The sequence below is a fragment of the Henckelia pumila genome, chromosome 2 (assembly GCF_033568475.1).
Source record: "Henckelia pumila isolate YLH828 chromosome 2, ASM3356847v2, whole genome shotgun sequence".
Taxonomy (NCBI): domain Eukaryota; kingdom Viridiplantae; phylum Streptophyta; class Magnoliopsida; order Lamiales; family Gesneriaceae; genus Henckelia; species Henckelia pumila.
Window position 1 is genome coordinate 86,431,175 of NC_133121.1, and position 27,480 is coordinate 86,458,654.

At 37.5% G+C, this 27,480-nt stretch overlaps 2 protein-coding genes across 2 annotated transcripts; both read right to left on the reverse strand.

Moving 5' to 3' along the window:
• Positions 1-709: 709 nt before the first annotated feature.
• On the reverse strand, positions 710-18,680 carry LOC140879734 (transportin MOS14). Its single transcript, XM_073283595.1, has 27 exons — positions 18,416-18,680; positions 15,541-15,618; positions 15,360-15,422; positions 14,651-14,698; positions 14,409-14,555; positions 13,764-13,895; positions 12,829-12,869; positions 11,850-11,941; positions 11,526-11,653; positions 8,799-8,874; positions 8,434-8,554; positions 8,260-8,359; positions 7,821-7,902; positions 6,117-6,199; positions 4,986-5,105; positions 4,740-4,791; positions 4,437-4,592; positions 3,663-3,786; positions 3,498-3,579; positions 3,332-3,420; positions 3,150-3,224; positions 3,010-3,064; positions 2,149-2,268; positions 1,979-2,071; positions 1,743-1,888; positions 1,437-1,614; positions 710-1,337 (listed from the first exon to the last, which is right to left on the reverse strand). The coding sequence occupies exons 1-27, from the start codon at positions 18,536-18,538 to the stop codon at positions 1,059-1,061; spliced, it is 2,883 nt and encodes a 960-aa protein (XP_073139696.1). The 5' UTR covers positions 18,539-18,680; the 3' UTR covers positions 710-1,058.
• Positions 18,681-25,861: 7,181 nt separating this feature from the next.
• Positions 25,862-27,031, reverse strand: LOC140877850 (uncharacterized). The gene has a single exon (XM_073281441.1). It carries the CDS (start codon positions 27,029-27,031, stop codon positions 25,862-25,864), a length of 1,170 nt encoding a protein of 389 aa, XP_073137542.1.
• Between the last annotated feature and the right edge of the window lie 449 nt (positions 27,032-27,480).

A 27,480-nucleotide genomic window follows, 5' to 3' on the forward strand; every position in this document is an offset into this window, starting at 1 on the left:
TAATTAAATCCATAAGCAGAGATCCAGGGAAAATATTGAGACAATAAAATCTTCTTCCTTCTATTTATGATTATAGTAGTTGAAAACCAACATTCTTTTTGAAAAAGCTAAGATAATATCTGCGCGGAAAGCCTTGTATAAATCTTTTCATGACGTGTTTTCATTGATTTGAAGTTATGAATTTCAAATCTATTTGATTACTTTGATGTACTCATGGTGGATTGAATCCACCGCTCTCTAAACTTATGTGAATGCAATGATGATTATAAAGAATTTGAAACCCATCCAAATAAAATCAAGCGTTTCAAGAACTAATTAAATCTTTTACGTCACCAAATAATTAATAATAAAGAAAAATACCCATGTATCTTGTTCTCGTTTGTGGCATTTAATACCAATCTGCAACACCTGCCTGCCCTAAAGAGTGCACTGCAGAAATTAGTTTCCTCAAATTAAGAGAAAGTTCAAATTTCATTTTTTAAATTATTTTTAGACATTCTGCAGCATCCTTCGTTCGGATGATGATGCCACTCGACCCACTGCAGAATCGACTCTTAAATACGCCAAAGTAGTGTTTGGGATTGCTTGATAGCATTTTTTTTAATCAATCTCAAACACTACCTAAATCGGTGCCTCAACTAAACAACGGAATCATTCCCTGAATATACAAGAAAGTAATGTGGGGAAAATGAGATAAAAGATGAAGACAAACCAGAAACTCATTTCATTTCCCTGCACATGTAAACTACTGTAGCCACACATATAACGGTTCTTTACAAGGTGAAAAAGCAAAGTTAAAACTCAATAAAATTACATTGACGTTTGCCCCAAAATTGACCAAAGCCAAGAAAATTTCCAAAAAAATTCAAACATGGGTATGGAAAAAACACAATATTACACAACACGACATGACCCGACCCCAATCTCTATCTGTCTCTCATGCAACCTAAAGAAGCAAATGAGACAAATACATATAGAAATAAATCAAATAAAAATTGCCTCAATTAAAGACAAGGGCGGAGCGAAAAAATGACCGAGCCCTTCTCTATCACTCACCACTATGATACAGAGACCAAGTTCAGATCAAGGGGCCTCAGAGCTCCTTGAACAATATCTTGCACCGATCTGTTCCGCCGGCAAACCTCGGACAGTTCTTCAATTGGAACCATCAAGCCATTTACAGTCCCCCCAGATGCTGCATCGGATAAAGCTTGTAAGAATCTTGACCTTTCCACGTCTGTTACAGCGTTTGATGGAATTAAAGAAAGGCTATCTTTTGTCCACTCTAAAGCTCTCGCACCATAAGCTCTTGCGAGAGACACAAGAGCATATGTTACCTGCAGTGAAATTAAGAGATAAAGGTTTTAGAATTGAGATTCATCATTGGAACAAGGTCACTGAGGTAATCTTTATTCATGTGTTTGAGGTTCAGAAACCGTTTCTATTCGCGAACTTGGAAGCGCTCCTGTAAGAGCAGCCACCAGAATCCTGGTGATTGCGGCCCCTCGTGGAATGATTACACTGTCCCTGATGGGTACACACGGCTTTCCCTGACTAGAGTTTGCAAGATCAAAAACGTCGGCTAAGAAAGTCAATATGGAATTGGAGGCTTCCCTGCAGCAAAAAGGGTACTCTGGCCATCAAGAAAACGTTGGTGGGACCGTGGGGCAATTCAATTTACGAAAAATGCCAGTTACAGTAACAGTAACAGTAACAGTAAAGGATGCAAGAAAGAACTTAACCTGTGTTGTACCGTGACGCCGATCATGGAACAATCCACTAAACAAGGAAATACAGGAGATGGACAAAATAATTGAGGACAATAACGCATACACCTTGATGCCAGCAAGAAACAGTCATCGACCAAGTCTGGCCGGGAGGTGAAGTCCTGAGAAAGGGAACCGGTGTCATCATCACAAACTAAATCATAGACAATTTTAAAGTGCTTGAAGTTGGCAATATAGTTAGCTAAACACACCTGAATTTTTGTAAACATATATGTTGTATTGTTGAAGAGAGATTCGATTAGGGCTTTCAAATAGCTCGTGCATGAGGGATCAGAACCAAATATCTGAAAAACTTCCAAATTAGCTTAATATAAGGAAGTCAATAAAAATATAACTCAAGTGAAACACTATGAATAAGGACCTTGATAACTTCACTAGAGAGATAAAGGAAACACGGTTGCTGATGCTGCTTGTATAACGCTTGTATCTCCTCAAGCATTACACCAACTGTAACCCCCATTAGTGTTTTAGAGGTCCTCACCTAGAAAATAGATGAAATTATCAAGGAAACAGCCTGAATAACAAGAAGAATACAAAGAAACATAATCTACTTCCAGTTTCTCAACGTGTCTCCCACAAGGCTAAGGGGGAAAATATAAAAGCATTGAAGTAAAAAAAATAGGGATACAAAGATCACAGAATAGAATGATTGCAGTTCCAACACATCAGCAGAAATCATCGATGAGTACAATGCTACAATTTTATGTATGTCAAACCCAACAAAATGCACCGAACCATATTCATTTTTATTTTCTGTAGGTAAACAAAGGGAATGGAAAAACACAAAGTCAGGCTCCACAACAATTGTGTGTCATAGATGTGTATATTATCAGGACTTCTGCTCCAAGAAGACCTGAATAACATGCAACAAATCATTGCAAGAAAGTCGATACACAAATATTGGTTGTTGAATAAGAAAGAGATGGGTCTGTTACGAGCAATTGACAAGAAGATAATCTGTGTTCCATATGGCCAAACTTGGGGTGAAATGGTTCATAATTCAATATAAATCAAATAGAGTAACTCAGCATAGACGCAGCAACATCAAATAGGACAACTTTAAACCTGAATGAAATGAGAGGTGAAAAGACCGGACAATGACCATTTCAGCCAGAGAGAACAAAATACACCAGTTTCAGTGCCACTAACATGATAAAGAAAACATAACATACAAGTAACCCCTAATAGGCACTAAAAAAATAACATGATTCAGCAAGCTTACAGCGTTTTTGCATGCTCGGCAAAGAGATTCCATGGTCCTCATGTCCCAAGAACGACTGCAAATAAAGAATTTGAGACTCAAGAAATCTGCATTTAAGTATTTTCAATACAACACAAAAAAAAAGTATTAGGAACACTAACATATCAAATATGGCTTTGAAAATAGGCCAGAGTCTTTGAACAGCATCTGCCACAGCTTCTGGATGATTCACATGTCTGGAATGGTTTCAGTTGCGTAAATTACAGGTGTTGATGTTGAAAATAGGTGGAATGGACATGAAAAATAAAATATAATGATAAAATAGATGAAGTTAATTGCCAACCTGAATATATTTGCCAGTCGATCTATATGAACGGTTAGCTCACGAGCAGGTTTCTGCCCCAAAACTAAAGGACCTTGATTAATGACATCCTGCTGGTTGACCATGCATGGTACTTTATCTATACCCCTCAAATCATAAATCAGAAGTTCCTAAGTAGATTACAAACCTGTAAAGGAGCGACAGCAGGCAAGCATATTGCCTCCAAGGCTTTCTTAGCATGTTCTGAGGGAAGTTCTGTGACAACCATACTGCAGATAAAGATAGTCCGACAATTCAAACAGTTGCATCCACAGTACGCAGTGTTGCGTAGCATCTTAAAAAAAAATCATACCTCAGGGCTTCAACAAGATGCAGTGAATCTTCAGCCGAAACCTTGAAGGGACCATCTCCAATCACCGCCCTTTGGTAAATTTGAAAAAGACCGTCTAAGGACCCACATAGCTTTTTCTTGCAGTCTACAGTTAAAACACATATATTAATCATACCTAGATATACTTTTCGCACTCAAGTTAAAAGGTGCCTGTTTGGGGAAAAAGCCACAGGGCCATGCAAAAAGAAATTGAGGGAAAATCCCAAACAATCAGAGGTGATGATGTGCAAATAAAATTAAATAATGGTAAAATTGATTGAATATAAATTATTAAATTATGAAGATAGGAACTCAATTCCATAGAATTTCCAGCTTTATTTTAACCTCAAACAAAAAACCGAAATTTCTTGCCAATTTGTTATCTGACACATCCTTTAAACATTTATTAGATAGATATCAGGGAACTTTGTTGCATTTTCACAAACTTCCAACCAGATTAACGCATGAGGCCATAAATTATGAAGATAGGTCCTCAATTCCATAATGAATTTCCAGATTTATTTTAACCTCAAGCAAAATAGCCAAATTTCATGCCAATTTGTCATCTGACACATCCTTTATCCATTAATTAGATAGTTATCAGGACACTTGTTGCATTTTTACAAACTTCCAACCAGATTAACGCATGAGGCCATAATAGGATTCCACGGTAATTGACATTCATGACCTTTGAGACTTGTAAAACGGACAGTAGAACATGAATAGAAGTTATAGTCCAAGGTAGAAAGTTCTTGCCATCACATATATGACGGAATGCCAAAGCAGCAGCAGCTGCGGTGTCCTCTGAAACACTCATGCCACCAACAAGAATATCTATCAGTGGTGGCAAGAATGAAAGTCCACTTGGGGAAGAATCAAGCCATTTTGAATAAGCACCGATGATTGAGCATACTAAAAAAAGAAACTAATGTCAGATGCAATTGCTCAATAACTCGTGAAAAGTAAAGTTAAAACACGCAATTCTTCTTGTGAACTGATGACGATATTCTTGAAAAGCGAATAAGAAACTGTCTCCCTAAAAAACAAGAAGTATATTACCTGTCTGCAGCAGCTGAGGTTGATGGGGAAGTTTCGGAAGCAACGAAATAACCTGATCAAAACAAGTATGAGCAAAGATATTTAGGATTGGATAGTTTACACCACAAAGGATACAAGTGAATAGAAAAAACAGACTACTGCTAGCTGACATATCAAATTGTTATCGAAGCAAATGGCAACATGGCAGCCAATGCAACAATGATGTGGCATTGACTGTATATAGTCGCAGCTTGAAGAAATTTGTACCTGAGGCATAATTTCTCCCTCAACAACAGATACATAATCTGATATTGCTCTTATGCTGTACAAAGCAGCTTCCGCTGGCCGCCAATCAAAGTTCTCACCGTTCCCATGGCTACTCACTGCCTGTGATATAAACCAAAATTTTAAATTTTAAAATCACAAATAAATCTCCAAAATCTTGGGTAGAGAGATTTAGCGATTCATTTTCCCAAGACAATCTACAGAAGAACTAAAATCTAAGCAACTTCATCTTTACTCATTCCTCAACAAAATGTCAAGAACAACCAATATCTTTCCTCTCTCACACAATGCATATCTACACAATAGAATTTTCCAAGACTAGTCACTAGTGATTAATTAATTCACAGAACCAGAATAACTGTTTAAAATTAACACAAAATATCTATGCAATTGAACTATATGACAGCAAAATGGTGCATGTTATTTTCAATCAAACGGCACTGGCAGGCAATTTTCTCACGCCCTGAAAACCGTAACCAAAGGCTCACTTGTGGATGTCATAGTAATACACACACACACAAACACACACACATATATTCTATATATAATATATTAAAATTGAGAGGTTGGTATGGTCAACCCTCCTTATGTTACACACTTTAAGGTATATCTAACTAGCAAAATGCCACTTTCTTTTTTGTCCATTGATATCTACTAATTTACGAAAATGTCACGTTTATAAAATTAATTAATATATTTACAAAAGTTCTCTGCTTTTTTTTTTTTTTCGTTTTTCGGAATAAAAATTGACTATATAAGCACGCAACGCATGCACCCGAGTACTGGTATATATAACCAGCACTGTCTTATATTAGTTTGCTACCAGGTCTACATCAACTTCCACATCCATTTATGAGGGTTCAAAGGTTACACACTTGTTTCTATGTATTAAATAAATAAGATCAGGAGTATGGCATCTCCACCAATAATTCGTAAGCGTCTCTGTTATCCCTGTATTGTGGCCAGTGGGTTAGGAATTCCAGTAACAAGCATGTGAACCGATTGTAAATGTCACTTCCAAGTCCCTTGCTATTTATTACTTATGAAGAGGAATTTTATTTATTAAATTTGAGAAATAAATAATTCTACAGCATCAAAGAGATCAGTACATACCTCAATAAGCTTCATGTATAGAATTCTTAGGGTAGCATCCCCACCTAAAACCAGGGCGGCATCAATAAGGACATCAGCAACAGCTGCAAGATAAGAGATTTTCAGAAATCCATAGGTTGTACCATACCAGAGCCCGGACTGAGATAGAATGTAAAACAAATTGACAACTCGATGTGGGAAAACTTGTCAAGTGACAGAAAAAAAAGAGGGTAAGATATTGCCTTAAAGTAAAGTTCATGGTAAATATCCAGAGATATTAACATATTTCTGGTGCACTGTGTGAAGCAGAAGAAACAGAAATATAATTTCGTTCAGTCAGCAGAGAGCCTGAAACTAGGGATTTCAATAAAAATCTCCAACCTAGCTACAGCAAAGTTAAGGCCTGGAGCTGTGCGATAATCTAATAAATATTTCCATATAAAGAACATGAATATGTTGATGTCTTGCACGTGAAAATAATGTTTCCCCTGTATAAACCTACATATTTAGCATCGATCAAAAAGAATTTAATTTTTGGTACGTCATTCTTTTGTGTTTTCTTCTTGTATCTTAATGGTTGAAAAATGTTGCCCAGACAGCCAGAAGAATATATAGAAGTCAGCAAAGTTCCTCCATGTATTGATCTGCAAGCAAATTAGATATTGCTTGTCTGGTTCAGTGAATCAATTGTTTACATTGTTCTCTTTCTGTAGTTTCATTCAATCAAGTTCAAAAAGTTTTAAGACTAACTAACCAAAGGTCTTTAAGGGTTTTCCAGAGGACGACAATTGGCAAATATCTCGTCATTTTCTTCATGCTAACAGTGTATCAGGGACAGAGGTTAAGAGGTGCAATGTGCAGTTTTCAGCCATCATCTTTTATTTCTAAATCTGTTGCTTGCCAGCTGAAGAGCTCGGATTTCCTTTCTACATCCATGGGCTTAGATTAAGAAAATGAAAGGATAGAAAAGAAAGGTAACAGAGAACAAGAATCAAAAGCAGTGTCATAAAAGTTCAGAACATACTGGGAACTTTTAAGAGAATAAGAATTACAGTATTCTCGTCTTTTATTTCATTAAAATGGAAACTGTACTTCAGATATACAGGCCACAAAACTTAGTTAGATGCTGTATCTCAGCCACCAGCACAACTACAGATTGAGACAATTTGATCCATGTTGGACATTGCATACGTCAACTAAACTGACTATATATTTTTGTCATAGCAATCCAATTAGCTTTAGTTTTAAGACAGCACCAACTGAGAAGCAAACCGCATAAGATAGGAGGCACAATCCCTAAACATCCAGTTCCTGAACAGAAGATTAAATCAAGCCATATAATGTTTATATGTGTTTTTTTTACATACATGCAAATGAGAAGCATAATGTTTGTCACAATTGCAAAAGTTAACGGAGGTCACAGACAAGCACACAAAACTAAAAGCCTTTTGGTTAAAATTTATCCAGATATTTGAAATATCAACAGAAAAAGGTTGAAGTATTGCAGGTTGGTTGTACGCTAATTAATTGTAAGAGAAGTTAAAAGAGACGAGCAATGATTCAAAAGCATTGTTGACCATTCCATCTGCCACAATGATTTATTCTGAAGTTTATATTTGTTTTGGTTAACTGTGAATTTCTAATTTATAACCCCATAACAAAAAATGGCACCATTGAAGGAAATGTTGAAACACAAATTAGCAAAGCAACTATAGAGGAATGTACCATATCTAGTCTGCTTAAAATCTTTCTGATCCTCTCTAGAAAGATCTGAATAATCCCGTGGGTACTCAACTTTGATGCCAACCTGTGATAAAAAAAAATTTATTTCATTCGTGAGATCTCTTTCATACCATCTATTACCACGTATATACATTAGCAAACTTAAAAGTTTTACCAAAAAATATCTTAGATTAATATGAATTCACCATCTCCTGACAATATCATTTCAGTATTTAAACGAAACCTCACAACCAAATAAAGCATACTTGGTCTTTTCGAGGACAGGATGTTTTCGAGCACAGCATACTGAAACTTTTGATTATAAAATAAGTCTTCTTAAGAAAGCATTTCGAGGACAAGGATATTTCCGTTGGTGCTGGAAGAGATTCAGCTTGAACAAAAGAATTGCACATTAAATCAACTCGGAGGAGAAAAGCCTCACCAAGGAGACAAGTGAGTCATATGATGACTGGAAAACCAGCAACCGACGGGATCTCTCAGCTTCAACAGATGCTTCGCTACCATAGGCTACATAAGAATTCCTGATTCAATAGAACTGTTTAAGTCAACAGGTTATTCAAGCATTCTTACTCAATGATAATTCAATATATTTCACCTCTCAATTAATATCATTTGGAGATTATGCCAAAAGTTAAAGGTCATGGAAGCAATGTCAAATTCTGGATGTGAAGCAACTTCAAGTAATGCTTGCACGATCAACATCGATTCATCAGAACCTGAAGATAAAAGTCATTTTCATCTCAAGGCAATCTTGTTGGAGAAACATAACAATAATTTGCATAAATCATGTGCATGTGCATATGTATTTGTAGATAAAATCATTAATATGTTGGCAAGAGTGAATGTGATGTGTGAGAGAGATACATTTAAATATAAATGATTCATTAACAACGTTCCCCAACCAGATCCAATATAAACGAACATAGTGAGGAATCATGTATCACACGACAACTCATATACCGGTTGCAATCAATTCAACATATGCATCGCCCATGTCAGCAAAGAGTCGAGCAATGGCCTTCACATCCTCTTCATCCTGAAAGAAACAGTAAATAAGTATCAAACATAATAGACAATGACGCAGCTCGGCAAACTTAGCTCAGCAAGAAACTCAAGGCAAAAAAGGTGTAGTAAGTTTCAACACAAACAAACAGTGTCCCTCCCATATATCTTTATAAAAACAGGACCACAATTGCACAATTAATCTCTGCTGCCACTGCAGCAGCTTGTAGCTGAATTATTATTTGAATTCCACCAGCAGCAGCAAATGCTCCCAAGTGCCCCCAGGTGTGCCAAACAAACTGGTCTAATCTCTTGAGTTCAAATGCTTTTTTTTAATATAAGAAACATAGATATATTGATATAAAAAAATAATAATTACAAAAAAGTGGGTAAGAAGTCCGCCGTAGACAAAAGGATGAACAGAAACCCTATCATGTCAACATCAAATAAACCTCCAATCCCTCAACATATCCAAGATCGAAAAGTTTCTAAACTCTAAGCTCTTCCCTATCCAACAAGAAGTACGAATCTTGATCTTGTCCCAACACTCATTGAATGACTCTTCGATATCTTCGAAAATTCTCCTATTACGTTCCACCCACACTGACCAACAAATAAAATGCACTGCTACTGTCCACAATGGATCTTGGTGCCACCCAAACTAATCCCATTTCCCCCAAAATTGTGGTCCACAAAGAAGTCGCATAAGGCAAAACAGAAGCACGTGATCCTGGGTTTCCATCTCTTTCCGGCAAAGGACACACCCAAGACAACAGTCCAAGAGAATACTTGAATCTTTGGTGGAATCGGGACTTTCCAAATAGAATGAAAAAGTGGAAACAAAGAAAAACTACCAATCAGAAAAAAAAAGTTTCATACAAATATTTGACTAAGAGTAAACCAGACGAATCCCCACTCCACACACTGATATCATTCACTCCTTCACTCAACCTGACCCCCTCTAAAGCCCCCAAGAGAACACTCAACTCATCAACTTCTATATCCCTCACTGGCTTGTGGAAATACAAATTCCATGATAAAGAGGAAGAGGGCAAAACAACTGACTGAGCAAAATGAGAAATTGGTATATTATGAGCAGTTGAAATCTGATACAAGGAAATAAATCCTGAATAGACGAATCCCCCCACCACCTATCCTCCCAAAACCTAACCCTTGTACACCCTCTAGCCACTCTCCTCACTAATTGGTGAAAAGCCGGGTAAGTTCTAGATATACACTACAAGGACTTCTATATGTACCATTCCTTGCTAACCCCGCATCCCAACCATTCTCTTGCAATCCATATTTACTCGCTATTACTTTCTTCCACACCGACTCCTCTACCGCAAACCCCCACCACCATTTCCCCAGAAGAGCCCTATTTCTAAGGATGATGTTCCCAATACCCAACCCTCTATCTTTTGGTCTACACACTTGATCCCATGCCACCAAATGACAATGCAAATCTCTTGAGTTCAAATGCTAAGCCATATTTTGCTAGCAACGGCCTTTTATTATAGCCTACATCCACATTTTGCAGAAAGCCACAACTACTGCCCTTAAACTAGAGGTTAAAAGTGCGTTTAATTATGCCAACTCCACCATTTGCAAAGGCAAAATTGAATATCGATTATCGCATTATGCCACCCCGTGATGTTCGGTATGGAAGGGTTGGGGGGGAAGGGTGGGGGGGTGTGGAGGAAGCAAAGAGTTATTCTTCAGCTACTTCGCTGACATTTATAAACAATATCAATAACTATTAACTATCACAAAATTACATAAGCAACACTCGAGTGTCACGCCCCGGGCCCATGTTCGTGCCTGCACGACTGCACACAATGGGCCCCTATAGCAACTACTTCGTATTTGTGCTCGCTTTACGGAAATGATTAACCCAAGTTGCTATGAAAGTCCATTGTATCCCATTATAAACTCATTTTAAATCCTTCATTTTTCTCATGTGGGACAGGGGTATCACAATCACCCCTCTTTCAGAACGAGCACGTCGCGACCTGAACTCTCAATCCACCAGCACCGAAAATCTAGAGGTGGCTCCTACGGGTTCAAGAGGTGGCTCCCGTCATGTAGCACTTTGTCCCGCAGGTTCAAGAAGTGGCTCCCACGCACGTAGCACTTTGTCCCGCATAGCATTTATTTCCCGGGGTCTACCGGCTGGTGACCGTCTCTGATACCATTCTATCACGCCCCGGGCCCATGTCCGTGCCTGCGCGACTGCACACAATGGGCCCCTATAACAACTACTTCGTATTCGTCCTCGCTTTACGAAAATGATTAACCCAAGTTGCTATAGAAGTCTATTGTATCCCATTATAAACTCATTTTAAATCCTTCATTTTTCCCATGTGGGACAAGGGTATCACATGTAGGGTAGAAATTGTATAAGGAAAAGAGGAGTGGCAGCCATGAATTAAAATTCAATAAATTCAACATAACCAAATTAGTATTCAAGCTGTGAGTACACTGATGTACATTGATGTTCAAACAAGTAAATGACAATCTAAATTAAAACAGTAAGAAACACCTTACTAAACTGCAAAGCATCTTTATCTTTGAGGGTTTGCGATGACAACTAATAAAGCATATAAATATAAGAAATCATCTTCGACAGTAAAAACATTTTAAAAACAGGAAAAAAATAGCTCAGGGCCCTGCTTATACAAGTACCTTAGAAGGATCTCTAAGCTGTGCTTTCAAACTCATAATTCGCGGAACAAGTAGTTGAATTAAGGGCATCTGGGAGGCAACTCCATCAACGTTTCTTGATGCTGAATAATGTATCAATTCAGAGATTACTGCAAAAAAAGGGTTAAGGATTTAGAGATACATTGCAATTGTCTTTATCCACATGTAACAAATTATAGTGAAAAAAACACGACTGAGGGATTTTCTCTATGAATCTGTAAGTTCATGACAGTGAGAGAGAGAGAAAGAGAGAGAGAAAGAGAAAGAGAGAGAGCATTAGCATGTTGCTAATCCTCTTCAACATACCATTTACAGAAGCCTCGGAGAGTATGTCACTATTCAAGCTCGAAAGAGCTGTAAGCACTAATGGGTGTGAAGCAAGGGCTGAAGCTGGAATCCTGAATCAAATAGCTAAGGTTAGAAAATCATCTCGCTATAGTTGAAAATGATACTATGGTAGACACTTAAAAAGGCCCATGACAAGTGAAAAGGATATCCATAATCATTTGATATAATTTGCATTACCACATCAAGATCCAAGAGTTTTATGACTTTAAAGGAAGTAGAGGACTTTATAGTTGAATTCAAGAAGACGATAAATGAGGATAAATGGAGGAAGTACAAGTTGGAGAAAAAATGCCACACAATTTGGAGGATGAAGACCATGAATTTTGACTTGTCATTTGAGTTGCCAGTTTGTTCCTTCACTAATAAATAAACGGATGGGCTCTCCAAGCATTCTTACAAGGTCATATAAAAGCCCCTTTCAAATACTGAATTTCTGGTCTTATCAATAGGACAAAGGCTAATTTCAGTAGTTACCACTGCGAGTCAAATTATCACAAGAGCCATTCTTTGACATCATAACAATGTAGGTTCAATAGAGCAGGCCAGCAAAATTCTTGTCTTATCAATAGGACAAAGACCAAGTTCAGTAGTTACCACTACGAGTCAAATCATCACAAGAGCCATTCTTTGACATCATAAAAATGTAGGTTGAATAGCGCAAGCCAGCAAAATAAAGTAATCCAAGGAAAAGTGAGATACACTAACGAAGAGTCAGATGTTAATGGCAGCAACTAACTCACCAAAGCTAGTAAATAACAGAAAATGCAAGAAACAAAGAGTCGTAACTGCCACACAGAATATCTACTACAAATTTTTCCTCAATCCAAGAAAAAGGGTAAAAAGATTAATATCATAACAGATAGGAAGTCCAATGAAAAATTGCTAATGATGCCACTCCCCACCCCAAAAAAAATGAACTGAAAGAAAGACAGAATACCTATGCCTCAGTCGTAGCCAAGAAGCAAAAGCCTCAAGAACCTGATAAATTGTAGATAGATTAGAAAGGTGGAATAAGATCTTGTCAAAGTATGTAAACCCCTCCAACAAAATCAGAGAAAATATAGAAGAACATACTCTTCTAATAAAAGTAGAAAGAATTAAACAAATTCTATCTTCCAGTAAAAGTTGATAAATGGAGTAAAAACTTAATAAGAACATGATTGTTGAAAATGGAAGTATAACCAGTCATAAAAAAATCAATAACGAAAATTTACGCAATTGCAACTATACATGGGCTCGGAAAAATCAATATCAACGCAGTTGCGATAAAAATGAACAGGAATACCCACTGCATTAGAAGCTCCTTAGCAGAAAATTAAAATGCTGGCATTTATCACAGGGTGGTTACAAACTCAATCAAGCAGTCAATTTCTGCCAAAGGCCTCAGGAGTGCTGTCAACATAAAAGTATATACAAATGGTTCTGTATGTCAAATGAAGATAGAAATGGATGGAGGAAAGAGAATGAAAAAATTTAATGGAGGAAAGAGAATGAAAAAAAGAGGAAAGAGGACTTCAGCAAGGACTTTCATCAAACCTCATTGTATAGCTATTGGTCTAAATCATCCATACAACCAATATATAAAGTGTGTATGTAATGACACAACACTAAAACTCTGTCATGTAAAGCATGAACTCATCAAAACATGAAATAAAAAGTCCAGTAAGAATTGAAATCCGTTTAAGACAGTAAATTTATGCACTGGTGCATCAGTAAACCAGAAAAAAAGCCTCTTAAGTAAAACTGACAAAAAGAACAGAAAATTTCACAAGGAAACATTCTTTATACTTGTTATACATTACAAGAATTTTACACATGAACTATAGGCACTGAAGTATGGATTCAAGGAGATCAAAAGTAACAAACACATACATCCTCTGCCAATTCATTAATGCTCAAGCAAGCGGTTAAGACGTTAAGAACTATCTCCATCCCAGAAGCAAGTTCATCTTCAAAATTTCGCCGTCTGTCAGGACGTACAGATATTTTATAGTTGAATACTTCCTGAATGAAAATGAAAAAAGTTATCAATTCCATAAAATATTTGAAATGAATTTTGATGCGTCAACCTCAAAATTTTTAAACAGGAACAGGAACTAACCAAGCTTCATAGTACATCTCAAAGTAGGACCAAAAAAAGCCAACTCAAGCTTGACCATGAGAAATTTGAAGACCCAATTGTGACACAAAAATAAGCTCGAACATCTTCAACAGCATTTCTTTTAATGACATGGTAGAGTTTATGAAGATATATAAAAAAAAAGTATGATATTCCTAGTAATTATTTTTTAGCAGTGGTATTATAAAGTTATGATGTGCCACTCTAATGCCAACTCAAAAGCTCATGACAAAGCGTAGAACCCTACTGGATTAAAAAAAACACAGCATGTCTCTGTGTGTGTGTGTGTGTGTGTGTGTGTGTGTGAGAGAGAGAGAGAGAGAGAGAGAGAGAGAGAGAGAGAGAGAGAGAGAGAGATTCCATGCGTAACTGTTTATAAAAATTGAAGATCATTGTACCTCCGGCAAGACTCTGAGAAGTTCCAGAAAACTTGGTAAACATTCTGGGTGAACATTCATTTCATCTCTTATCCAATTTATGATACCACCATCTCCCCAGTCCTTTGCAGGCACATGAACAGCCAAACCAGCCACGGCAAGGCTAATCTATAATATTATATTTAGCATAATATCCTCGTTAGAATCTAAGGATATCAAAAAAAACAATCGACAATATGAACTCAATCAATTTTTAGTTTTACCTGAGTCCTGACCTTAGGTGGTCCTTTGTGAAATGATTTCAGTAAGGTCTGCATCAATGATAGAGTACAAATGAAGCCCAGATTGCTGTCTCTTAATAAAATTCTTAACACAGAAAACAATGCCATCATCCCCAAAGCTCAGATTGCCGTGTCTTAATACAATTCTTGACACAGAAAACAATGCCATCATCCACACATTTTCAGAGATATTAGCAGAGAGAATGTTGAGACATGAGCACTGACTTTCTAAACATGCTTTGAATACAAAGTGTACATACTTTTGCCCCAAAGATACACAAAAGTTTCAGTGTAACAAGAAAATGGTGGTGCCATTTTCACAGAGAAATACCTAGTCAACCACAACAAAGCTATGTTCAGAACAGAATGCACGCATACATATTCCATATGCAAGTGACAATCCTTTAACATATGGCCTCTTGAAGGAGACTTTATCTTTAATAGGACCACATTAATTAGAAATATAATCATCAAAATGCAATGTACACACTCACTATCATGCATAAATTAATTCAATTCAAGATTGTGTGACTATACAAAGTGTTAAACCACATTCCCAAACATAGTGTAACACAAGTACAGAACCAAGCAACAGCTGCCACACTTTTAAAAAAGCATAGAAAATAACATACAAAATTGTTTACCAGGTCACATCAAGAATTAAATTCAACACGATCTAAGAAACCCTTACATTTAAAGAAACCCGAAGTGGACGAAAAGCTTCAGAAGGTAACTCCTCAAAATCACGTTGCACCTGTTTACGCCATGAAAAAATGCCCACACACGATATATCGTCATAGATATAAGAAAAGTAAAACACGTTGGAAGGTAGAATTTTATTCCAACAGAAAATGAGAGATTTGAAGCATCACCTTGCTTCTGAGAGTTTGAGAGCAGAATATCAAAGTTTCAAGATTGCTATCGGTATCATGAAGCAAATTGTCAGCAACCTACTAAAATGAGCAAGTAATTAGATTTTTTTTACCCATGTAACAATTTACATTTTTTTGATCAGAAACACAAATATTATTAATAAATTATAGAAGGTAGATACAAAGGTGGACCAGTGGTCCACAAAATCCTCTACAATAGTTCAAAGATTATGCTAACTCCAGACCAAACTCCAATCCCTATACAAATCTGAAATCAGCAAAGATATTCAAATGGGACAGGAAAAAACAAAACATTCTAGTAAATAGAAATTTCAGTCTCAAAAATGTCCCAGATAACGCAAACAATCATAGGGAAACCATCAAAGTTCTTTATCACCTCTTTACAATCAACGACACTTTTCAGATATTATCAATAGAACTGTGGAAGAAAAAAGGCACACAACCTAAATTGTCCATTCACCGACCAAATTAATTTATACTAGCTTATTGTTCCAACAGACAGAGCAAAACAGATAAGTAAATATGAAGAATATTAACTTAATATTTTGGAGTAAAATAAGTTTAATGCTGCATGAATGATAATGCCAACAACAGAACAGGAAAGGCATGAAACAAAACAACATTTAACCTTGCAAACAATATGATAGATCAATTAAAAAAAATATGATAGATCAATCCACAACTCCTTAAAATTTATTTGACAAGAAAGATTAAATCTTATAAAGCATAACAGTTATATTGAACAAGGAATTCCTCTCAGACGTGAAGGTTAATTTAGCACAGCAAAGAAAGTATCCTATAAGGCTACGTTTACTTTGAATGATGGGATTGAACAATGATAGATTAAAGTATGATTATTAATATAATTTGATATGATAGAGAGTGATTATGGATAAATAATAATATGTTTAGTTGGATGGATTAATTTTGGGATTGAAATGATAATTAAGAACAAATTACGATTTCACCCTTTAGCTATCATAATAATCATATGTTCGGCAAAGAAGGAAAGAAGGTGGAAGATAAAAAGGAAGGACATAATTGATTTTTTTCATTCTCTCACTCCATAATATTTATAATCCCATTAAAAATTTAGGACTAAAAATCATCTCTCAATCCTATCATTAACGGGCCTAAAGATTTATACCATTTTTCAATTTTGCAAGTAAACATAGGATTAGTTGGTATTATCTATGTTATCCTTTATTTATCAAAGCAAGTAAACGCAGCCTAAATAAATTACTTCAATTCAATTGATGTATAATATGGAATAGGGATATGAGTAGGACATCGAAATGGGTGATGGGCCAAAGGGGTGATTGAAACATTATGACCAGTGGCCATATAGGACCTTGAAAAGAATCAGGAAAAGTCTGTGACTCTGTACTCATCAAAAGGAAGGAAAAAAAAACTGCTACAGTTCCTTCCAAGTGTTAGTGAGAACTAGATTAAGCATTTTTTCTATGAGCTAAAATGCATGTGTTACATTGTTATCAAAACTTTTTGGTTCATATATAAAACGCATTCTTAGTCAACTATTCTTTATAGTCTATTTGCCGTAACACAGCATAAGGTTGAGGTAGAATATTCCTCGAATAAGTATCAAACAGTTCTAATAGACATAACGAAATTCATCAAAAGGAATAAATTGTGAAGTATAGATCAGCGAGTTTTAATAAACAACAATAGAAGAAAATGATACAAAAAAACATCAATAAAATCTCTTGACCAATGAACGTTCAAAAAGCTAACCAGAGAAGAATCTCATGGAAGTTTTACTAATTGGCTCTTTGTAAAGATCTATACCAAGATCCACAACTAAAACTTTACCAATGGGGCATATTTGCCATGAGAGTTACTAACATGGTAACCCTTGGCTTTTCAAATTTCTGGAATAGAGCCAAACCCCAAATATCAAAGCCCATTAGGCATGCCGTAACAAGGGTCTTAAGCCTTTTTAATTTCTTTCAAACACAACACCTTACTGGTCAAACTAGAAAGATGAAGAAAAAAGGAAGAATACTGAAGCTGATAACTTATTTTGAAGAGTGCAATTCTACACATTTTTAAGACCATCGAAGATAGTGCCCACAACATGTAGCATGAACACCATGGAAAAAATACAACCAGAGTGGGATATTGAGGACCCAATTGTAACATCGCCAGGGCACAATCACATGCAAAAGTACACACATGGTGTATACGAGAACCAGAAAATTCATCTTCAAAATTTATATGAGTGCTCCATGCTTGATGAAAAGCAACTGCTGAAGCCACACTGAAGGAACCACTACAGATGAATAGTGTTAATTACAGCCATTATCTACTTCTCCAAAATACCACAAGATTACAGTAAGTTCTCGTTCTCCCATTTGCTACAAAGCCAGCATAACTAACCAAAAATCTTATCTTTCTAAAGTCATTAATTCTGTGTTTGACTTTCAGGAGCTTGCATGCTTCATGTCAAACCATCACACTTTCATAACAAAATGGCCTAATAAATTCAAATTCAAAATCCTCAGCATATGCAAATTGTGATACAAAACTCACCATTCTTATTCTGTTAAACGACCTTGCATCATGATCAAATTAACCAGCAAGTGAAGAACTTAAAACTAAAACTAAAACTAAAACAAAACCATTAAGTTCAACACAACCTAAAAGCACAAACGATTCCCTGACATATTCACCAAACAAATTACCTACGAACACTTCCACCTCATTCACATCAAACTCCAAACACATACTTAATTAGCTGAATCAACTGCTCAGTCCCTATTCACCACCCATGCCACACAAGGGAAACCATATTACTCTGGAAAGGGAAAAAAAAGTAGCCCAATTGAAAAATCACCTGCCAAGCATCAAGCGTGCGCTGGAAATCTTGGAGCCAGCGATCCGCCTGCATCCGGACGGCGTCGTCTGGGTGATGGTACAGCGCGTTTAGGGCTTCTTTCACCGTGTTTTGCAGCTCCATACTTGTCCCCAACTCTTCCAATTGAAAAATTGAGTCGATTGAAACCGGAAACTGATAATATATGTAGAAATTGAGCAACGATTGTACAGAGTTCAAAGTATCGCGAATGGATCAATGCCTGAGGTGAAAGCCGGGCTGCTGGTTTTTCTATTATTATTATTATTATTATTATTATTATTATTATATTTTTTAACCAGCTTTTGAATTATTTTTGCTTTGGGAGAAGACAGGATACTTACTTTAAATTGACTGGATTTTTACTATTTTATATTTTTATGATTTCTTTATTCTTTCTATGTTTTTTTATCTGTAATTTTTTGTCTCTATCGTGGCTGTTGAGACTTTTTTATTTTAAATCACAAACATTCAAATGTCTTTGAAAATCACATCTTGAAGTCAAGGACTCAAGATGGAAAACCAGAAAACGTCCATGTATATGGGCGCGAACAAGATAAAGCAAACTTAACAATCCGATGAGCAGTCAAGTTGACATTTGTGGCGTCCCGTATTTTTAAACATTTACAAGAATGTAGATGCGGAAAAGTGTGGGAAAATTTTCAAATATAAAAGTGCAGAGCATGCATCGCGTTTGCAGGTTCAACAAATAGATTGAAAGTAAAATTTAAATGACTCTAACATGCATAAAATATTTGAAACAAGGATGCAACCCTACAGACAATGACATGCTCTTATACGGACATGCCAATATCTACTACTAACAAAGCAAACCTAGACAAACAATTTAAAATCTTAAAAAGACAGATGAAACGTGAGTGTCAATAAAATAAACTTAGTGCGAAAAAATATTTTTAAACATTCGTGAAACCAAGTGTGAAACTATCACAATGAAATAAACAACGTGAAAAGTTAAAACTTGAAATCATTAAAATTCATCATCACGAAGCTAACTCTAAACTTTTCTTTAATACTGACTTTTAAAAATCGTGCATAAAATAATGTAACAACAAAATATCAGTAAACATATGCAAAACTTCTCGCTTAAAAAGAACGCCAGAGTTTCGAAACTGTCGTGCCATGCAATTCCTTCGCCTCTTGGACTCTTCAACCTTTCCACCAAAGCTTTTAATTCATTTATATTTCAAATCTAACTGCACCAATCAAGTATAGTGAGTCTAAAGACTCAACAAACATATACATACATATATCGTATATGAAACATAAAAGTTAATGCAATGGCATAACATAAACATATCGTAAAAACTTGTCATTTAAGAGTGATGAGATACATGCAATTGTGGTAAACATATCATATCATATCGTATGAGCACATAGGGTTCTCGTGATCACGGTCGTTGTACAACAAGCATATAGATGTATCATCCCTACTAGCCTTGGTCGATATACGCACCGAATACCATCCATACTGGCATTAGCTAATAGGCTTTGTACCGTCCATACTAGCCTTGGCGAATATGCGCACCGAATACCGTCCATACAGGCCTTGGCTAATGATGTAGCCAAAAATCATTTGTATATGACACGTTGCTTCCGCAAAGTCCGGAGATCTTCAGTGGGTTGTTCCTACGTCACAAAACAAAGTCAGAGGAGCCAGGAGGGTTCCTGACGAAGGCATTCCGACGCTTAAGTCAGTTATTACTCAAGGAATAATAATCGAGAGTAAAACGTTATAGTGCTAGAGAAAGTGTGTACCTTGACTTGAGCTATTTATAGATATTCGGAGAGTTTCACGGGTTTGAGCCTCTTATGGGCTTTTGTAGAATTCAGGGCCTGCTTAAATTAAATATATATAATATTTAAATAAGCTTGGGCCTGAAAAATATTTGGAGTGGACATTCATGATTGAGCTCAGGCCCAGTTGAATTTTTAGGTGTAACCTATCATAAGCCCCCCACTCTCGGGCGTATCGTGTGTGTTGAGAGGACCGAGAGTAGAATTTTTATCGGAGTATTGTCAAAAATTTAGCTGTCGAGAACGAATATTGTGTGCCACTGCGAAAATTAAGGGGATCGATCTGCCCGGTCAAGTTGCGGGGGTCGAGGGGGCAGAGCCACCTCGTGGGGGCTTGGGGGCAACGCCCCCGAAAGCTCTTCAGATATGGAGATACCATGATAGAGAAAACGTAATAGGACTGTGATGCAACAAATTTAAATTCTGGAGAAATAATAATTACAGTGTAATTGGATAGGAATCAAAGTTCTGCCAGAATATTAATTGTAGAAACCCAGTAGAACTCTATCAGGTATTGTGATTATAAATTCAACACCGCAGTATGTTTTCATCACAATTTACTAACGAGATTATTTCTGAATTTTTGGTGCAGTATTCGCTCGTGTGTGGTCCAAAAATTGACAGAGATATTGCCAACCGAATATACATGATGGGTAACACATCATTCCCCACCCAACTTTTGGTCAAAGTTTTCATTAACTCTTTTCTTTCTTTATTATTATTTTCCACAATTGGTTGGATTTCCCCATTTTGCCGTGGTCTTTTATGCTTGAGAAATATGCGATTTACTAGTTCCTCAAACTTCTTCTTCTTCTTTTTGTTGTTTTTTTTACGGTTTTTTTGTTTGTTTCAACCCACTTTCTTCTTCGCATGTCACGTTGAGAATTTGTGTGTATATGCTTGTGTGTGTATTTGTATCTTCTATCCTTCTCCACGGGTCAACATCTTCTCCCCAATCCACGGCCGAACTAGCGGGGGTGCTTGACGAAGAAGCGGCGATGCGGGGCAGCGGTGATTAGCTTTTCCGGCGTGCTTCGAATTCCAGCCATGGAGTTGCGTCCCTTTCTTGCGGATGCGCCCAAATCTGGATGGCTTAGTGATCCGGCGAACGGCTCCCATCGATTTCCAGCCATGGATTAGTTTTCACGTTGTCCAAATCTGGAGTCGACGGGGCTGCGGTGACTTTGACGATGTGCAGATCGTCTGTGCGAAGTTTTGGCGACAGTGATGTTGTAGATCGAAGAGGGAGGAGACGCTGCTTCATAACAGGACTGCCGGCATCCACATACACCTAAGTTTCAGCCATGGCTACGTTTCTAGGTAAGGAACGAGGCCAAATCTGAGATGGTGGTGGCATGGCTGTGTTCTGGCAGTTGGAGATCGAGGACAGTGGTGGGTGTGCGGCAGCCGATTGTGGGGCGGCAAGTGGTGTTGAAAAAGGCAGTGGATGATGTAGACTATGTTGAACCCGCATCATAATGGAGATAGATCCATATACATACAAATATACACACACAAGATACACAATATGAAATATAAAATTAATTATGACCAAAATGTTTGACGCTTATTCTTTTGATAGTAAATTGACTGAAAATTTTTCATTCGAACTTGATATTGCACAAGAAAATATTATTTGGTAAAATTTATTTTTTTATATGTTTATTCTTGTAAAAATCATTGCAGGGTGTCATTCGCGGGGTAAGGTACTTTCGGTGTTGGTTGCTAACCGAGATACTTATCCCTCCTCGCCAGCGGAGTCTGGCGGTAATAGTAAAATTGACGAGTGTTTATCTCCTATGAGTTATTTGAATTCATGTGATAAAAGTGGTGCCCAAGAGTCTTTGGAAGGAGTGAGAGACCGTGTTATGGATAACTTGGAGATTTTAAGTCCATGCCAAAAATTGGAATTATCATCTAGACACATTCTTAAGATTCCCAAAAATGGATATTTCTGTCACGAACCGCCTCCGGGTTATTTTACTGTATATTTGGAGTACTTTAATTTTTGTTTTTTGCTTTCGCCTCCTGCCCTTTTGATAGAAATTGTAGATAGTCTTGGGGTGAGTTTAAGTCAATTAACACCAAGTGCGATTCTCCTATTTACGTGTTTTCTATGTAGAGTGAGCGAAATTAAAATGTCCCCGACTATAGACTTATTTTATGCGCTCTTCTCGGTGCGTCGTTCCATGCCGGGTTCCTATATTTATTTTCTACTTCGAGGAGATTGTAAGTTTTTATCTCGTTGTCCATCTCCGAAAAGCGATTGGAGAAAAAAGTTTGTTTACGTCTGGATTATGGTTGGGGGGTTCCCATAGTATGAAGTCCGGATCATAGGAAAATTATTTTTAGCAAAACACATCGTGAGTTGCAATTCGAATGTCGCTCCTTAGGTCTTTTCAAGAAGTTGGTTGATCAACAAACTTTGCTTCCTGCCAGTATTTTCTTTTTCATTCTCTTGCATGCTATTGTATTTTTTCATGTACCTTACTCTGTGTAATTTGAGAATTTATTGTATTTATTTATGTATTATTCTCCTTATTTTTTTTAGGGAAAAAAATAAGTTTGACGGAGGTCCGGGCATGCATAGAAAAAAATGAGAAGGATGCGTTGAAACAACTAAGAAAAGAATCAACAAAGGAGCAAGCTATCGTTGGTTCTCAAGAGCTTCCCCGGAGGAGGAAGTCTCCCGGGCCTTGAAATCATGCTCACTGTTCTGGCCCACTATCCAAAAGATCCGATGTGGAAGACAGAAAGACTGGCGGCAAAAGGAAAGAAGTTGCAGCTAGCCCCGACATCGATGCACGTAGTAAAAAGGTTGAAGATCCGAGAGATCCGAAGAAAAAACGTGAAGACAAACGAGTAGTTGATTTGGGAGCTCTCGAGGGTCGCCACTTGTTCGTGGAAGGAGTGAACCATATAAATAATGCTGGATCTTTTTGGGATTTGAAAGATCCAGAAATTGGTTGGAGAACGGGAGCGGACCTGATTGGAGATCATGATAGGCTGCATTTACTGCCACAACCTACCGAAGTGTTGACTCGGTCTCTTGCTTCGTTCGCCTTCCAGGTATATCATTACTTGCTTGTTGTTATTTATTACGATTTTTAAGTAACAAATAATTTTCTTTATCTATGGGTTTTTATAGATATTATCGCTTGCTCACACTTTTCAATTTCGAGAAGAGAGGTCTCGAAATTCCGGGAAAAAATTTGATGACGAGCTTACGTCCTTAAGGGGTGAGTGCAAAAGACTTAGCGAGGAAAACACTAAGGCTAGAGATGATTTTCTCAAGTCGCAAAAGGAGCTTGAAGAAAAAACCAAAAGGTATGATGTCTTGTGTCGGGAGATGGAGGAACTTAGAGGGAAATATTCCCGTGAATCGGAGACCGGTGAGATTTTTCTTAGCTCGTCAATAGGCAAGAATCTCTTGCGAAGTACTGGAGAAAAAACAATTGAAGGCTATCGAGCATCCACAGCTTTTAGAGATGAAGTGATTCAGCGGGCGATTGTTATTCATGACGAAGTTGTCGTGGATTGTCGCAAAGAACTACGGTATACTAAACTAGTTCCGGAGGAAATTATTATGATGATTCACCCTAAAATTCCGGAGCCTAGTACTGCAAGAGTTGAGGATGACTCGGATCCTCCCTTAGGAGATTTATTGGGAGGTCTGGGTGATGAGGAGATGATCGAAGCTTTGCATTCGAATTTTTAGCTTATACAATCAATAATGACGGTGTGTGTCGAAGCTACATGTAGACCAATCTTTGGAGCCGTGGAGCAGTTTAGCTTTATTATTTCTTGCCACTTTTGGGCAAAATTTTTTTTTTGTAACAAAGTCAAAGTCATAGACTTTGTTTGTTCTTTTTGAGTAAGTAAGTAGTTGATGGAGGAGCAAAAGAAAAACAATAATTCCTTTATATATATATATATATATATATATATATATTCATATATATTCAATTTTATCGATTATCATATCTCTTTTGCATTTTGAATTTGCTATTGCATACTTGTTTGATGAGTAAAATACTATCGCTTTAATATTGGAGTACTTGGGAGGGGATCAGTCTCCCAAGATTTTGTCTCATGGGGAAGTCCTAAACCCACTTAGTATGTGGTGAGGTATCCCGGGACTTGTAATATTATTATTTCGTCTTGACCTCTTACAGCGTCATAATTTCAAATGTCCCATGCGGCTGGCCAAGCCTCTTATTGTTGGGAATTTTTTTTTATGATTGCTAGGGTCTATGACGTTTACATCGTAAGTAAGCGTTAGTATAGGAGAGGAGATATGATAAGTTTTCGACAAAGTAATCTGCTTGTATAACAAAATAATAATATTAGTTGAAAACTACATAACAAAATTATAAAAGCAAAACATAAAGAAAATATGCTAGTAACAAAAAAAGGGTAAATGTAGCCTAATATTGGAGAGAGTTGCAGTTTATGCATAAAACTTCTTCAGGTTGGCCACGTTCCAAGGTCTGGGAAGTATTCTTTCATCTGAATGTTGGAGGCGATATATTCCCATCTTTACTATCTCAATTACTTTGTATGGGCCTTCCCATTTCGGATCTAGCTTGCCAACGGACTTCAAGATGTCAGATTTTCTCAATACAAGGTCTCCAACTTGGAAAGACCTTGGCTTGACTCTATCATTGTATGCTTTAGTCATACAAGCTCGATATCTCTTGGCTCATGTCGAAGGTTCATCTCTCAATTCATCCACCAAGTCCAATGAAATTCGAAGGGCTTGATCATTTCCAGATGAAGTATATTGTTTCACTCGCCATGATTTCTCTCCAATTTCGGCAGGAGCCACAGCTTCCGCTCCGTAGGCCAAGTTGAAAGGAGATTCTCCAGTTGAAGAGTGTGGAGTTTGTTTGATATGCCCATAGAACACTTGACAACTCATCTACCCATTTCCATTTGGCAGTGCCTAGGCGTGTTTTGAGGTGCTGTAGAATGGTTCGGTTGGTGACCTCGGTTTGCCCATTCTCTTGAGGATTCCCGACAGAAGCGAAGAACTGCTTGATGGAAAGTCCTTTGCACCAATCTTTTATTTTCGCTCCAGAGAACTGAGTTCCATTGTCTGAAACCAAGGTTTGAGGAATGCCAAATCTGCATACTATATTCTTCCATAAGAAATTGATTACATCTCTTTCGGATATTTTGGCCAATGGTTCAGCTTCGACCCATTTGGTGAAATAATCCACAGCAACTATCAGAAATTTTCTTTGTCCGGTAGCAGGAGGAAAAGGACCTACCAAATCTATTCCCCATTGAGCAAAATGTAAAGGACTCTCTAGGGGCTGCAAGATTGTGGCCGACTGGTGATGGAAGTTAGCATGCTCCTGACATGCATGACAATGCTTTGCTAACTCGATAGCATCTTGCTTCATCGTTGGCCAGAAGTATCCTTGGCGTAGTGCTTTCCCTGCGAGAGCTCTGCCAGCTAAGTGATTTCCACATATTTCTTCATGAATTTCACGGAGCACATAGTTTCCTTTGGCTGGCGTTAGACACTTTAGGTAAGGTAAAGAGAAACCTCTTTTATACAGTTCTCCATCAATGATCATGAACCGAGCAGCTCGCACTCTAAGTTTTCTAGCTAGCTTCGACTTGGTTAGAAGGTAGGTTACCCCGCATCAAATAGTCGATTATTTCATCTTTCCAACTAGGTTCTTCGCTGTCAGCACAGAAGATTGTAACATCACTTCCATCAGTTTTTTCCTTGCCATATGTTAGGAATGTAATTTTTCTATTATCAATGTTGGCCAAGGAGCTTGCTAACTTGGTGAGACGGTCAGCTGACTCATTTTCCACTCTAGGTATCTGCTTTATATCGTAGCTGTCTAAACGCGAGAGAAGCTCATTCACTTGAGTGAGGTATTCAAGCATTTTATCTTCCTTCGCTTCATAATTTCCATTAACCTGACTGACGATAAGGTGGGAGTCACTGTGTATCGTCAGTCTTTTTGCTCCGACCGACAGGGCCAATTTAATTCCCATGATGAAAGCTTCATATTCTGCCTCATTATTCGTTGCAGGGAATAGAAATTTGATGGCATATTGAAATTTATCTCCCTGTGGGCTCTCCACAACTATACCTGCACCGCTTCCTGTAGAAGTTGATGACCCATCGACATAAACCATCCATGTCTGGGTGGAGCTTTCTTCTTGAGTTACTGTCATCTCTACTAGAAAATCAGCCAGAATTTGTGCTTTAATCGCTGGACGCGGGCGATATTCAATTCCATATTGGCTCAATTCGACAACCCACTTAACCATTCTTCCTGATGCTTCAGGACTCGAGATAATTTGTTTGAGAGGATGATTGGTGAGTACAATTATTGGATGAAACTGAAAGTAAGAACATAGTTTTCTTGCTGCATTTACCAAAGCCAGTGCCAGTTTCTCGATCTTTGTATATCTTAATTCTGCTCCGTGTAAAGTTCGGCTGATATAGTACACTGGTTTGTGCTCACGTCCTACTTCAGAAACCAATACTGCACTTACCGCCTCCGCAGATATTGCTAGATAAATCAGCAGGGTGTCACCCTCCTTTGGTTTTACTAACAACGGCGGAGAGGTCAGATGTCTTTTCAACTCGTCAAATGCTTGCTGACACTCTTCTGTCCATCGAAAACCTTTTCCACTCCTCAACAATTTGAAGAATGGTAACCCCTTGCCTGCAGATCTTGAAATAAACCGATTGAGGGCGGCCAAACGTCCTGTTAATTCCTGGATGCCTTTCACACTTTTCGGAGGATTCATGTTCAAAATTGCTTTAATTTTTTCAGGGTTGTCTTATATTCCTCGTTCTGACACAATGTAACCAAGGAATTTGCCTCCTCGTACGCCTAAAGTGCATTTGTCCGGATTGAGCTTCATCCTGTATTTTCTGAGTATACTGAAGCATTCCCCAAGATCTTTCAAGTGATTAGATTCTTGGGACTTTTGACGAGCATGTTGTCTATATAAACTTCCATGTTATGTCCGATCAAGCGTTCGAACATGGTATTTACCAGACGTTGATAGGTAGCTCCAACATTCTTCAGCCTAAACGGCATAACATCATAGCAATAAATCCCCCTATCAGTGATGAAACTTGCTTTTTCTTGGTCTTTTGGTGCTAGACCGATCTGATTGTATCCTTGATATGCGTCAAGAAAAGTGAGCAGCTCGCATCCTGCTGTCGAATCGACTAACAAGTCAATTCGTGG